General features: G+C 41.5%; 1 protein-coding gene across 1 annotated transcript; it reads left to right on the top strand.

Annotated features, from left to right (window-relative positions):
• Positions 1–17: 17 nt before the first annotated feature.
• Positions 18–12,598, top strand: TDP2 (tyrosyl-DNA phosphodiesterase 2). Its single transcript, XM_030552545.1, has 7 exons — positions 18–310; positions 390–475; positions 5,009–5,176; positions 6,918–7,009; positions 7,471–7,589; positions 10,564–10,734; positions 11,918–12,598. The coding sequence occupies exons 1-7, from the start codon at positions 62–64 to the stop codon at positions 12,197–12,199; spliced, it is 1,167 nt and encodes a 388-aa protein (XP_030408405.1). The 5' UTR covers positions 18–61; the 3' UTR covers positions 12,200–12,598.
• Positions 12,599–15,301: the final 2,703 nt, after the last annotated feature.

Here is a 15,301-nt window from a genome sequence, read left to right as displayed (position 1 = left end):
GCAGGCGCGTTGCTTGGGGGTGGCCGGGAGGCCGGTGGAGGTTTGTGCGGGACGCGGGGCCATGGAGGGGGACAGTGCAGCGGAAGGGTCGCTGGAGCAGCGGCCCGAGGGGGAGAGGGGTCTGCAGTCAGAGCCGCCCCCGCGGCCCCAGGAGGTGGAGGCGCTGCCCCGGCCCCAGGAGAAGGAGGAGGTGGAGACGCTGCCCCTGGCGAAACGCAGGAAGCTCCTGTGCGCCGAGTTCGCCTCCATCACCAGCAGTGACCTGGCCCTGGCTCGCTGCTGCCTGGCGGACAACGACTGGCACATGCAGGTGGGGCCCGGTCCGGGTGCGGGGCGGGCTGGAGGCTGCTGCTGCGCCGGGCCCTGACTCCCGCTCCTTTGCTTTCCAGAGGGCGCTGAACTCCTACTTCGAGCCGCCCGGGGAGCAGCGAGATGTGGGCGGGAGCCCCCCGGCCCGGGCCCCGACGGAGACCTGGTGAGCGAGGCCGCGGAGGGCTGTGGGGGTCGGGGTCAAGCTCGCAGGGAAGGTGACAGCCGAGCCCTGGCCCAGCACCCGCCTCATCTGCCTGACTGCCCCTTGGCCGGCGCGTTGCAGCTGTAGGGGGGCTCCGCGGCCAGGTTCTGCTTCTCTAGCGTTGCTGATGCTGCTCGTCCCCCGCCGTGAAGCCCCTTCCCAAAGGCGGGGCGAGTCTCAAAATCCACCCCTGTGTGAGGCTCTCAGGCTCTGATAGCCCCCCTCCCGTGCATCGTGTGTGTATCAGTGAGCTGCCTGCCCGAGTCCGGTTTGTTTCATATATCCCTGCACAACAGCATAGATACCGACACCTGTAGAATCACAAAATATCAGAGTTGGGGACCTCAGGAGGTCATCTAGTCCAACCCCCTGCTCAAAGCAGGACCAACACCAACTAAATCATCCCAACCAGGACTTTGTCAAGCCTGACCGTAAAAACCTCTAAGGATGGAGAATCCACCATCTCCCTAGGTAACCCATTCCAGTGCTTCACCACCCTTCTAGTGAAATAGTGTTTCCTAATATCCAACCGAGACCTCCCCCACTGCAACTTGAGACCATTACTTCTTGTTCTGTCATTTGCCACCACTGAGAACAGCCAAGCTCCATTCTTTTTGGAATCCCCCTTCAGGTAATTGAAGGCAGATATCAGATCCCCCCTCACTTTTCTCTTCTGCAGAGTAAATAACCCCAGTTCTGTCAGTCTCTCCTTGTAAGTCCTGTGCCCCAACCCCCTAATCATTTTTGCTGGGCTCTCTCCAATTTGTACACATGCCTTCTGTACTGGGTGGCCCAAAACTGGATGCAGTACTCCAGGTGTGGCCCCACCAGCGCCAAATAGAGGGGAATAATCACTTCCCTCTATTTGCTGGCAGTGCTCCTACTAATGCAGCCCAATGCACCTGTCACCTTCTTGGCAACAAGGGCACACTATTGACTCATATCAGCTTCTCATCCACTGTAATCCCCATGTCTTTTTCTGCAGAACTGCCACATAGCCGGTTTGTCCCCAGCCTGTAGCAGTGCATGATAGTCTTCCATCCTAAGTGAAGGACTCTGCACTTGTCCTTGTTGAACCTCATTAGATTTCTTTTGGCCCAATCCTCCAGTTTGTCTACGTTTCACTGGACCCTATCCCTACCTTCCAGCGTATCTACCTCTCCCCCCAGCTTAGCGTTATCCGCGAACTTGCTGAGGGTGCAACCCATCCTATCATCTAGATCATTACTGAAGATGAAAGCAGCAAAGAATCCTGTGGCACCTTATAGACTAACAGATGTTTTGGAGCATGAGCTTTCCTTGGTGAATACCCACTTCGTCAGATGCATGTAGTGGAAATTTCCAGGGGCAGGTATATATATGCAAGCAAGCTAGAGATAAGGAGGTTAGTTCAATCAGGGAGGATGAGGCCCTGTTCTAGCAGTTGAGGTGTGAAAACCAAAGGAGGAGAAACTGGTTTTGTAGTTGCCATTCACAGTCTTTGTTTAATCCTGAGCTGATGGTGTCAAATTTGCAGATGAACCGAAGCTCAGCAGTTTCTCTTTGAAGTCTGGTCCTGAAGTTTTTTTGCCGCAGGATGGCCACCTTAAGGTCTGCTATAGTGTGGCCAGGGAGGTTGAAGTGTTCTCCTACAGGTTTTTGTATATTGCCATTCCTAATATCTGATGTGTGTCCGTTTATCCTTTTCCGTAGAGACTGTCTAGTTTGGCCGATGTACATAGCAGAGGGGCATTGCTGGCATATGATGGCGTATATTACATTGGTGGACGTGCAGGTGAATGAACCGGTGATGGTGTGGCTGATCTGGTTAGATTCTGTGATGATGTCGCTGGTGTAGGTATATGGGCAGAGTTGGCATCGAGATTTGTTGCATGGATTGATTCCTGAGCTAGAGTTACTATGGTGCGGTGTGGAGTTACTGGTGAGAATATGTTTCAGGTTGGCAGGTTGTCTGTGGGCGAGGAACACAGACAACCTGCCAACCTGAAACATATTCTCACCAGTAACTGCACACCGCACCATAGTAACTCTAGCTCAGGAACCAATCCATGCAACAAACCTCGATGCCAACTCTGCCCACATACCTACACCAGCGACATCATCACAGGACCTAACCAGATCAGCCACACCATCACCGGTTCATTCACCTGCACGTCCACCAATGTAATATACGCCATCATATGCCAGCAATGCCCCTCTGCTATGTACATCGGCCAAACTAGACAGTCTCTACGGAAAAGGATAAACGGACACACATCAGATATTAGGAATGGCAATATACAAAAACCTGTAGGAGAACACTTCAACCTCCCTGGCCACACTATAGCAGACCTTAAGGTGGCCATCCTGCGGCAAAAAAACTTCAGGACCAGACTTCAAAGAGAAACTGCTGAGCTTCGGTTCATCTGCAAATTTGACACCATCAGCTCAGGATTAAACAAAGACTGTGAATGGCTTGGCAACTACAAAACCAGTTTCTCCTCCCTTGGTTTTCACACCTCAACTGCTAGAACAGGGCCTCATCCTCCCTGATTGAGCTAACCTCCTTATCTCTAGCTTGCTTGCATATATATACCTGCCCCTGGAAATTTCCACTACATGCATCTGATGAAGTGGGTATTCACCCATGAAAGCTCATGCTCCAAAACATCTGTTAGTCTATAAGGTGCCACAGGATTCTTTGCTGCTTTTACAGATCCAAACTAACATGGCTACCCCTTTGATACTTGATTAATGAAGATGTTGACCAAAACCGGCCCCTGGACTGACCCTTGGGGCACTGTTCTTGATACCGGCTGACAACTAGACATCAAGCTGTAGATGACTACCCATTGAGCTCGATGATCTAGCCAGCTTTCTTTCCACCTTGTAGTCCATTCATCCAATCCATACTATTTTTTAACTTGCTGGCAAAAATACTGTGGGAGACTGTATAAAAAGCTTTGGTAAAATGAAGATATATCACATCCACCACTTTCCCGATATCCACAGAGCCAGGTATCTCAGTATAGAAGGCAATCAGGTTGGTCAGGCACATAAGTCATTACTTTAACTATGTCAATCTAAATTCACATAAGAGATTATCCTGGTGTAACTTTCCTATGTAGACAAAGCCTTGATAAATTTTTGCTAAAATTTCTCACAATCAGTTCAGTGTTGTTAGACTAGTGTAGATGGAGCACATGTTGGCAGCAGGAGCACAGCATGCATTTACCTTCCACTAGTGGAACTGAATTGGGGAATATTAATAGAAAAATCTTACTACAGACATAGTCTATGTCTGGGATGTCCTCCCTATTCCAAGTCCTTTTAGAAAATACACTGCTTTGGTTAGCTTTCCACCACTAAGCAAACACCCATGTTCTCATAGCTACATTAAAAGGATGGTGATATGAGTTCACATTACAGTATAACCATAACATTTAATCTTGGCAGGGAAGTCTTGGAAATGCATGCCCAATATAGCTCTTATTTACTTTGTCATATCCCTGGAGTACCCACAGCCTCTGGTTTCTTTTCTTTTTGTCCAGTTTAGATTGAAGCTCCTTAAGGCATGGATCTTATTATCTTATCTTTAAAGAGCTAAGCATGGCAACAGTGCATAACTTACTAATGTTTAAAAGTTGTAGAGAGGAAATGTTTTGGTTATAGGTCCTATCTTGACAATAAATTTGTTGTGCCTAAGCAGTATGATTAAATCCCATAGTGTCCCCAACTTTCCTAAAAGACCATTTGATCTTGTCTTGCCAGTTTTGATGGGGGACAAGCTGTGCTACAGCTTTACTACAGGAACTTGAATTGGAGCACACCTCATTAACAAGGTTTTGAACACAGTTTGCTCCCAATCCCACAAGAAAACTCAAGTGATACGGCAACACAGTCTGTGTACCACGTTGTAGAAGCATGTTGGTTAATCTTAGTAAAGTTTGTAGTGTAGACAGGACCTTAATCTTTGAAACACAGTAGACTAGGGTGCTTCTTCCAAAAAAATAAAATAAAAAAATTTGGCAAAATACACAGTCATTAATATTTTAGAGGAGGTGCGTACACACAGAGAAGTCAAAGTAGCTTCAGAACACAGACATATAAAACTAGGTGCCCATTATTTCTTTTTCTAGTATTAAACCTGCTCAAATACTTTCATGTATCCTGAGATTCTCCCTGGTGATTAAAAGGTGTGGAGAGAATTTAAATTAATTGTGTCAAGATGGTTTCCACCAGCGTAACTTAAATCAGAATCAAGTCCTTTTGTCTTGTCTGCAATGAAAAAAATTAATTACAGCTGTATACTAAACTCACCAGGCGATTGATGCATATGTTCTCAGTCAGTGTATTTATTTTAGGTGTTTTTAAATTAGAGATTAATTCATGTTAATTTTTGCATTATGTTCAATAATAGGTTTTTAGTTGGGGAGGTCTAAAAATGTCTTGATGGAAGTTACTGCAGGGGAATGCTCTGTTTACTGAAAGCAAAATTTTAAATATTCTTTCTAGCATTGACCTGACTACTGATGTTACTACTAGTAGTTCTGGAGTCAACAACTCAGACTGCAGGCAACAAGAAGATGATAGCAGGTTCTCTTTACTTACCTGGAATATTGATGGTCTGGATCTGGGAAATCAACAAGGCAGAGCTAGAGGAGTCTGCTCTTATTTAGCATTGTAAGTATTATCATCTCCTTTATAAGTCAGTTTAACATTTAGACTCTGAAGTATCATATCGTATTTGAAGTGTCTATAGGATGTATACCCCCAGTGTATCCAAGCACCGAATACAGAAATACTATAATACAGAAATTTGATATGTGTAATCCTAAACTAGTTTGACTAAAAGCTGTAATTTGGTTGGCCAAAAGAGATTCTGAACCTAATTTCCCAAAATATGCAGGCTTTGGTACTAAAAAGCCTTTTTGCCAACTAGTCACTGTAACATATAACTTTTAATAGCAATTAATGCTTATATTTAAAATATCTAGCTATAGTAATAAGTCAAGAGGTTGAAATAATAGATTTAACATTAGGAAATGCAAATGCTATGCTTCCAGCGACAGTATTAACTTGACCATGTTGCACAGCTTGCATTATTTTATGGTGTGTAGTCTAAGACAAAGCATAAAAAGGTCACTCACAAAAGGAAAAACAGGAATACAAAATCCTGATTACATATAAAGTGGCTGAGTTGACCTTACTGTTCTCTTGTTTCCATATTACTTGTAATTTGAATTGTGCAATCTGAACATGAAACATGGGGGTTGCATTTATTTTCAATATTCTTTTTAAAATGTTAGCAGCTAAATAATCTCATTACATCAGAGACATTTATTCTTTGCTAAAGTGAGTGGGGTTGGGAACAGGGAGTTCCCACCTTAAAAATGCTGCTGTTCAACAGTCTTCAGTTGGTCTATTGTGATGGCTTTGCAGTAGATAACTTTAGAACCATTTGTATAAAATTTAAAACCTAAAATTTGCAGGATAGGTAGAATGCAGTAAAAATTGTGAAGACACACTAGAATGACAGAGTTGATGATTATTTTTAGTGAAATCTATGCAAACCCGTAAAATGGCTGGATTACGCTCACACAGGTGTAACCAATATAGGCAAGGATTATCTTTAATATTGTAATTTAGCAGTGCAAACTAAACCAATTTAAACAAATTAACCCTTTAGATACATTTAAATTGGTTTATCAGGACAGTTTTAAATTGATAACTAAACTGGTGCAATTTTTCATGGATAAACAAGGCCCTGTTTTCCCTTCATGCAAATTATCCCAGTACCAAACCCCCTACCTGCTCAGAGCATGTTTACATAAAAACAGTGACATGCTGCTGTCTGTGTCCTGTATACATGAATGCTCCCAGTGTTACTAGTAACAGGAGAGCCACCCATAGTAGTGCAACAGAAGATTTAAAAAAAAAAGATCTAGTGTAGACAAGGCTAAGAAGAGCAATTGCCCTTTTACCTGTCAGTTTGGGCAGGGAGATATTGGGTGTTGATATCACAAAGGTGATGTGTCTTAATTAGACTCTCCTAGAAATCTTAGGACTTCTAAATGTGCCCTGAAGCTATATTTTCCGTCACTAACTTAAATTCTCTCATGTGCATAAAATTAGACAGATGCTGTGAGATCCAGATCTACGTGAGGAAATGAGGCCCCCTTATTTTAGTACCTTGTTGGTAAAATACAGGTTTGAATCTTATTTTTTCTCTCCAAATATGGTGGCATGTTTAAATGCCAACAAATGTGACAGAGCTTCTTTGGAAACCATTGTAGCCACTTCACATGTTTAAAAAAAACAAACCCTACACCCAAAACCTTATTCTTTTTATATTTGTCATTACAATGTGAAAAACTGTGTCTGTTTTAAAAGTTATATCGTAAACTTGTCTTGCTGATTTCAGATACAGTCCAGATGTGGTGTTTTTACAGGAGGTTATTCCACCATACTTGAGTTACCTACAGAAGAGAGCAGTCAGTTACACAATCATTCCAGGTAAAAAAGGAAGGCCTAAAAAATTGAGAAGTCTGCTTCAAGTGGATAGAAGCAGCAAGAAATGTTATTTTCTACTCGCTAGCTTGTTAATACCCCTCTCACCATTGGTAGAAGCTGAAAGGAAAAAAAAGTAGGGGAAGGAATCAGTGAAATGAATTTCCTTGGCTTCTAAATTCTGGAATCTAGTTTGATGCAAATTATAAATGAATATATTAACTGTCACTTTCTTCTGGCTTTTTTTCTTTTAGAAAGGCAGATTTTAAGATTAAGGACAGAGTCAAAATTAATTCATTTTCGTATCCTTTACTATTAATGAAAATAGCTACATGTATGGATTAGGATAGGAAATGTGCACCCTGAAAAGATCTCTGTGAAAATATATAATTCTTCTGTATGAAGGGATAGATGAATACAGTTCATGCAGCACTGAACTTTTATTTCATTTCCTTACTCCTCTTTAGGTAATATAGATGGTTATTTCACTGCCGTAATGCTGAAAAAATCAAGAGTGAAGTTTTTAAGGCAAGAAATAATACCTTTCCCAACAACCTCAATGATGAGAAATCTATTAGTTGTGCATGTAAGTGGGTCACTATATGTTACAAAGCAGTTGAATGTCTAATTTAAGGGGGCAAATCTTTTAGTCTGGAGTTAAAGTTGTAAATATGGGTACTAAATTTGAAGGGAAAAAGCATCAACAGGTCATCATAATTTAAGAGAAAAAATAACTTGAAAAGTAGGGCATTTACATTTGAAGTCTCCTATAAAAACACTAAAAGGATGCATCAAACAATTTTAACTGTACTCTCTTCCACATACCCGTGCTTTTAACAAATCATGGTAACCCGAACAACTGTGTATTATATAGGTCACATTACTCCATTTTCTTGTACCATTATCAACCCACCATGTGTCATCTATTCAGAGATTATCCCTCATTTAACCCTCCCGTAACAAGGGAGACCTACAGTGTTGTACCTCTTAGGTTTCATATATATACCAAAGATCTATGAAATTCCACTGCACCTTTTCATTAAATTTTCCCCACATCAGACACTATTTGTTGTTTAGCCATTTAAATGGTTAAACTCCAATCCTGTGGTAAGTCTGTTCTGCTGGGGGTTTCTTAAATCTCAAATACTCTTGCCCTTAGTCTGAGTAAGCCAAAAATAGGTATAGATTAAGTTGTCCTCAACTGCTGGTAGAACTACAAAGTATACAAGGTCTAATCTATCCCCACCTGCAATATGCGGTGGTGTTGTAGCTGTGTTGTTCCCAGGATATTAGACAGACAAGATGGCTGTGGTAATTTCTGTTATTAGACCAACTTCTGTTGGTGACAAAGACAAGCTTTCAGGCTTACGCCGAGCTCTTCTTCAGGTCTGGCAAATATACTCAGAGGATATGTCTGCACTGCAGTTAACAACCCGTGGCTACCCTGTCAAGCTATTATTCCCACTTTGAACTTTAGCATCCAAAAAGTGGGGACCTGCATGTACCTTTCAAAGCTTAATTTCTAGCTTAGATCTGATAGCACTGCCACCAACCAAAAATATAGTGTTTTGGTACACTTTCTGTCCCCCCAAAACCTTCCCTGGGGGACCCAAGACCCAAACCCCGTGGGTCTTAAAACAAAGAAATAAACCATTCCCCCTCCTTTCCCCCTCCCAGATTTTCTCCCACCACTCCCTGGTGAGTTCAGACCCAATCTCCTTGGGTCTTACACAAGGGAAAAAAAATCAGTCAGGTTCTTGAAAAGGAAAGCTTTTAATTAAAGAAAATTTTTATTTTTTCTATCTCTGTAAACCCAGAATGGAAAATATTTACAGGGTCTAAGCTTATACATAGACTAGAGGGACTCCCTCCCCCCTAGCCTAAGATACAAGTTACAGCAAACAGAGATAAAATATCCTTCCAGCAAAATACACATTTGCAAATAAAGAAAACAAACAGAAGACTAATCCGCCTTCTAGCTATTACTTACTATTTTGAACATGAGAGACTGTTTTAGAAAGATTGGAGAAACCCAGTTGCACGTCTGGCCCCTCTTAGTCCCAAGAGAGAACAAAAACAAAACAAACAGCACAAACAAAGACTTCCCTCCAACAAGATTTGAAAGTATCTTGTCCCCCGATTGGTTCTTTGGTCACGCGTCAGCCAGGTTCACTGAGCTTGTTAACCCTTTACAGGTAAAAGAGACATTAACCCTTATCTATCTGTTTATGACATACCCAGTGCCAGCTGACTCAGACTTGCAGGGCTTAGGCTGCACGGCTGTTTCGTTGCAGTGTAATTTGGGCTCAGACTGGAGCCAGAGCTCTTGGACCTTGCAAGGTGGACGGATCTCAGAGCTTGGGCTGGAGCCCAAGCCTGAATTGTCTACATCTCAATTGAACAGCCCATTAGCCTGAGCCCAAGTCAGCTGGCACAGCCAGCCATAGTTTTTAATTGCAGTATAGACATACTCAGAGTGTCATAGCTAAGTATAAGGTGGAACAGATTGTTTAGCATAAGTAGATAACACGTATTTCAAGGGACCATTCATGGTGAAGTGGCCTGTTAATACCCCTTCAGAAGTAGGGGGATAGGCAGCTGGAGGGGGGCCAGTGGTTGGTGGGTTATAGATGGTTGTAGTAAGACATAAATCCAGTGTCCATGGGTCAGTCTCTGATTTTTAGTCTCTAACAAAGTTATGCTGCAGTGTTTTTTATCAAACCACCAAAGTAAAGTGTTTAACCTTCATACTTGCCAGACATGATCTTTTTACACAGAGGGAGCATAGGATGGTAGGAAAAGAAGGGTAAAGTTAGATTATTTGGGATACCTTAGCTCTGCATTTATATACTTTTAAGAAAACGAAAACCACCCAGATAATGTAAACTAGAACCTAAACTTTTGACTTTCCTGATAGGCAGGTGTGTATTGGTTTTTTAGACTACATCTTGTTAATTTTTTCCCCTTCTGTTACTGATGCATATTTACAACCTTTCTGTCTTCGAAATAGTTGTATATACACCTCAGACTTTTCAGAAAAATATTCTACCTTAGTATAAGATAATACATTTTAAATTTTCGGAAGACTTGTTTCACTTGGGTTGGAGTAGAAGTCAGCATTGGCTTTTTAACCGAAAGCCACCTTCAGCGTTAAGCATGGAGTAGTTAGCACGGCTCTGAAATAAAAAGTTGAAAATTCTGCCTTCATAAAGGAACTCTAAACAAGGTTGACCTTGTCTTGCTCAGCAAAATTTTAAGATTTTAGGGTGAGGAGGACTTCTTGCCATATATAAGCTGTGAACTGAACCGGATTTGAATTCTTAGTTAAAAATCAATGTTTAAGCCTGCTGCTAGTAGCACATTCACTGTCAAAAACCTCACTTATGACGGTAGAATTAGAGAGGCCCAATATCAAGTTGTCAATCACTTCTATTCTGTATAACAGCAGTTTTAACAAGCAGAAGAATGTTTCTATTCAATATTTGAACAGTACGTTTTGTCTTTGGCCTTCAACTTTGTTCCATGGCATATGATTTAATGTTTATCTCTTTGTCTAACAGGTGAATATATCTGGTAATGAACTCTGCCTTATGACTTCCCATCTAGAGAGCACAAAGGGTCATGCCAAGGAACGCCTAAACCAACTGAGGCAGGTGTTAAAGACAATGCAGGAGGCATCGGAGTCAACTACCATTATATTTGGAGGGGATACAAACCTAAGAGACCACGAGGTGAATAGCGGTAAACCATTTAGAATTATTTTGAGGACAAACCACCATGGTGAACTCTACTGGGGGTTTTCTTTTCTTTCATTTTATAGGGTACAGTGACTTTTCCCATAAATCAGTTATACATGACAGAGATGTTGAGCTTTCTACCCTCATACTTGTACAGGCGTGCCTCTTAGGGTATTTCTACACAGCAAAGAAAAACACACAGCTGGCTCATGCCAGCTGACAGGACTCAGCCTGTGGAGCTGTTTCATTGTTGTGTAGACTTCTGAGCTCAGGCTGGAACCCAAGCTCTGGGACCTTCCCACCTCATAGGCTACTATTGCTTGGGCTCCAGCTGGAGCCCAGACATCTGCACAGTAATGAAACAAGGCTGAGTAGGTTGGCACGTCCAGTCAGGAGTGTCTAGCTGCTCTGTAGACATACCTGTAGTGTCCCTATCCATTAAGTGAAAACGTGAAAGTGGGACAAGTGAGGTTGCTGCCAAGTAGTAGTTTATGCTTGATTGTGCATGTCTACTTTGGAGCAATGTTACAGCTGAAGTGAAATCACAATTAAAAGGAATGGTTGTTTTTCCTCCCCAGTTGGCTTCATGTTGCTCCTCTAAAGAAATACACAGAGTCTGTTGTGCAAGCTGTAACTTTGTGGCACCCAGATTTAGGATATTTCTCATTTTTAGTTGCTCAGTTTTCAGAGATGCTGAGCACCGACACTTCAAGTTGAAATTAGCAAGAGCTGTTGGTGCTCAATACTTCTGGAAAGTCAGATCCTATGTGTTTAAATTTGAGCACCCAAAAATGGAGGGACTGAAAATAAGATCACTTTTGAAAAATTGTTACCAGGGTTCCATCTGAGGGTGTTTGTGCAACACTAGGCCTTGAGTAATACTAATCAGGTTCAGCCACTTAAAAATGCAGTGGTTTCTTACAGACACTTTGGTTTGGAAAATGCAGCATGAACAATCAGTGTCTTAAGTGGTTTATATTTTTATATTTCTGAAATTCTTGAGGGGCTATCTTATTCTAAATAGTGGTTTAATAGTTGTGATTTCCTGTTGTGGCCAGTGCTGTGCAGAAAAACAATATGCTGTAATATCTAAATTCTAGGTTCAGCAAATGATTGTCATGCATATTATATTAAAGGCATTAGTGGGTATAATGTTGTTCCATTTTTCTCTCTTTAGGTTACTCAAGTAGGTGGCTTACCTAACAATATTTTGGACATATGGGAATTTTTGGGCAAACCAGAGCACTGCCGTTATACATGGGACACAAACTGCAATTCTAACCTGGATGCAAATTACAAATGTAAGTTCCGATTTGATCGCATATTCTTCCGAAGTGCAGCAGAAGGGGGACAAATTATTCCACGGAGTTTGGACTTAATTGGACTAGAAAAATTAGACTGTGGTAGATTTCCCAGCGATCACTGGGGTCTTCTGTGTGATTTTGATGTGATACTATAAAGAAAACAAAAGCTTTTAAAGTCTGTGTATTATTGCAAAAGCTCTTACATGTTTTAACCTTTGGATTTCACAAAAATTAAATTCTAAGCTTATATAAGATTGATTTTACAATCCTAAGGAGTTACCACCTCATTTAACATCTGCTGAGATGACTGTATAGTAAAAAGCCAAAACCTTTTTATTTTCTTGGTATGCATTCTAGCAGGCTTTTTAAAATATATATTTTAATGTGGTAATAAAGTACAGAAATACAAACAAAATTCTTTTTTAAATGGAAAAGATGAAATCTCAAATATAATCCATCAAAGAATTAAAGCATTGTCATTCACGCTCTTTTTTTTTTCTTTTATCACTTTTTGTTGTAATAGTCTCAATAAATTGTAAATTTTTTAGTGTAAATGTCTTGTTTCTTTCGTGACTAATGCCATAATCACTGTCTTATTTCTCACAAGGCACCTAGTTTTGTCTCGCGTAACTCAGGACATTTCAGTGTAATTCAGAGTTCAGTCTTAAAGGATAACAGAAGGATGAATAGATGTTAACAAAAAAAATAGTTCAATAAACTGAAATATTACACAGAATGGCATTAAGAACTGAGGATATTGGATCATAAACTTCTTCAGTCATCCACCTTACAATAGACATATGGAAGTTATGCTCTTGGGCTATTAAATAGCTTACTTCATCAATCTAGATATGAGGGAGAGGCATATTTTAAAACACAAGAACAAATGTTGGTAACTTTTGAAAATTATCTTCTGTAAGATTTCTTAAATTCCTGGAGTGAATTTACCTTTCTGAGCATTCCTCCTTCATATAGTGCACTTCTGCTGCCACATTTTCATCAACAGATGTTCTTTTCTGTGTAAAGCTGGAGCAGTCAAAGTGTAATTGAATTTTATTTCATGCTTTCCAAAAGAAAGAGCAAACAGAAGAGGTTTGTTTTTTGTTTTTAGGATGTGCATAATTTTACCACTTGGAGGACATTTTATGGAAGTACAAAGTATTAAGCTGTGTGATAACTAAAGGCTAAAGTTCAGAATACTGAGTGAAGGTGGAGAACACTATGGAGCTATGGATATAGCCTTTTATTAAATAGATATAGAAGCCTTTTATTAAATCAGTTTAGCTGAACTTGTGAGTAATGTACATTGTTCCAAAGATGAGGGAAACTTCGGAGGTGGCAAATACCTGCAACATCTCAGAAAAGGGGATGTAAGGGAGTCTAAATTAGTGTTCCGTACCGTGAGGGGACAAGAAGCAAGGGCCAGATTTTCAAAGCTATTTAGTGCCTATAAGTGTAGACAGGGAGTTAGGCACCTCACAGGATTTTCAACAGCACCTGCGTGCCTATCTGCATCTTTAGGCAACCAAATACTTGAAAAATCTGTATGTCTTTTTGTGTAAGCACATGCATAGTCCCACTAAAATCAGTAGGATTAGTCATATGCTTAGATGAAACACAGGTGTAAGTGTTTGCAGGATTGGGGCCTTAGTCTCTGCTCTGCTTAATGTTCAGGATCCAGATTCTGTTTCTGTGAGGCTCATCCATGAGCTTTGAGGGTATGTCTGCATGGCAGTTAGACACCCACGGCTGGCTAGTGACAGCTGACTCGGGCTTGTGGGGCTTGGGCTAAGGGGCTGTTTAACCATGTAGATGTTCAGCCTGGGCCTGGAGCCTGGGCTCTAGGATCCTGTGAGGCACATCAGGTAAATAGCCCCTTAGCCTGAGCCCCAAGAGCCTGCGTCAGCTGGCATGGGGCCAGCAGTACGTAGCTAATTGTAACGTAGACATACCCTGAAAGGAGCAGGGCCTAATATCCTCAGTATTTGCATCTTCCATTGACTCCAGAGGAGCTGTAGGTGCCCATCACCTTAAAGAATCAGACTCTTAATACCGAAAGAAGGTGAGTGATGTAGCTAAACTGCCCTAATTTCTTAGCGCAGACCAGGCCTAACATGCTCGAAACCATGTTAGGTGACCACGTTGTAGCTTAAGGGGAGCCTAGGGGGAGAAACAGTCACGGTGAAGATGACCATTTTAAGGAATTATATACACTACAGTTAAGGCTATGATTTTGTCATGTAATCCATGACGTCCAAAGACCTCAGTGACTTCAGGATCCCCCTCCCCACCTGTAGAGGCTGGGAACTGTGGGGTCCCCCTTCTGCCTGAGCTGCCGCAGGTGGCTGGGAGGGACCTTGCAGCTTTGGGCCCCCTTGGGGAGTGGGGGACCCTTGAGCTCTAAGCCCCCATGGGTGGTGGGGGCCCCCGGAGCATTGAGTCGGGGCCTCTGCAGCTGCCCAGCTGCTACAGAGGATGTGAGAACCCCATATCTCCCCATTTTGTTATGGATATTTTTAGTAAAACTCACGGACAGGTCACAGGCTTCTGTGAATTTTTCTTTCTTGCCTGTGACTTGTCCGTGACTTCTAGTAAAAGTATCTGACAAAATCTTAGCCTTAAAACTTTGCAGGTCAGGATAACAGTGATAAATCTGATAGTTTGTAATAAGTCTCGTTCACCCATTCGATTGGGGGTCATCAGTCCATTGTTCAAAGCTCTCCTTTGTTAGAAATCATATCGAGAGATATGGAGCAGGATTGAAGACAAAGAAGTGATGTCACAGTCTCGTTTCCATGCTCTTGGCCTAAATGTATAAATGTTACTGGCAAAAGATGGAGTCTTAGATCACATGTCCTTAATGGACCATTAAGCAGGCTGGCTAGCATTGATGCAAATCTGTCTTTGGGCATGTTTGAGATACAAGATATATTTGTAACTTCAGATACAGTGATGATACATGGATTTAAACAGGATAATAATACTTTCCATTGATACATGACATACTTTGTACAAGATTTATTGCAATTTTGTAACAGTGATGACCTGTATTAGGGTCATTAGTTATCTTCCTCTTTATACAGCATCACACCAATTAATTTGACTAAGGCAAAAAAAAAAATTTATAATCTATCTGCCTTGATGAAGGATAGTATGATTTTATGGAAGGAAGGAATGTACTATGTCATTCTAACCTACTTGGAAGCAGAGCAGCAAGCAATCAAAACAAGGCAAGCTTGAAAAAGACAAAATAGACC

The sequence above is a fragment of the Gopherus evgoodei genome, chromosome 2, assembly GCF_007399415.2.
Source record: "Gopherus evgoodei ecotype Sinaloan lineage chromosome 2, rGopEvg1_v1.p, whole genome shotgun sequence".
Lineage (NCBI taxonomy): Eukaryota > Metazoa > Chordata > Testudines > Testudinidae > Gopherus > Gopherus evgoodei.
This window is presented reverse-complemented; position numbering and strand designations above follow the sequence as displayed.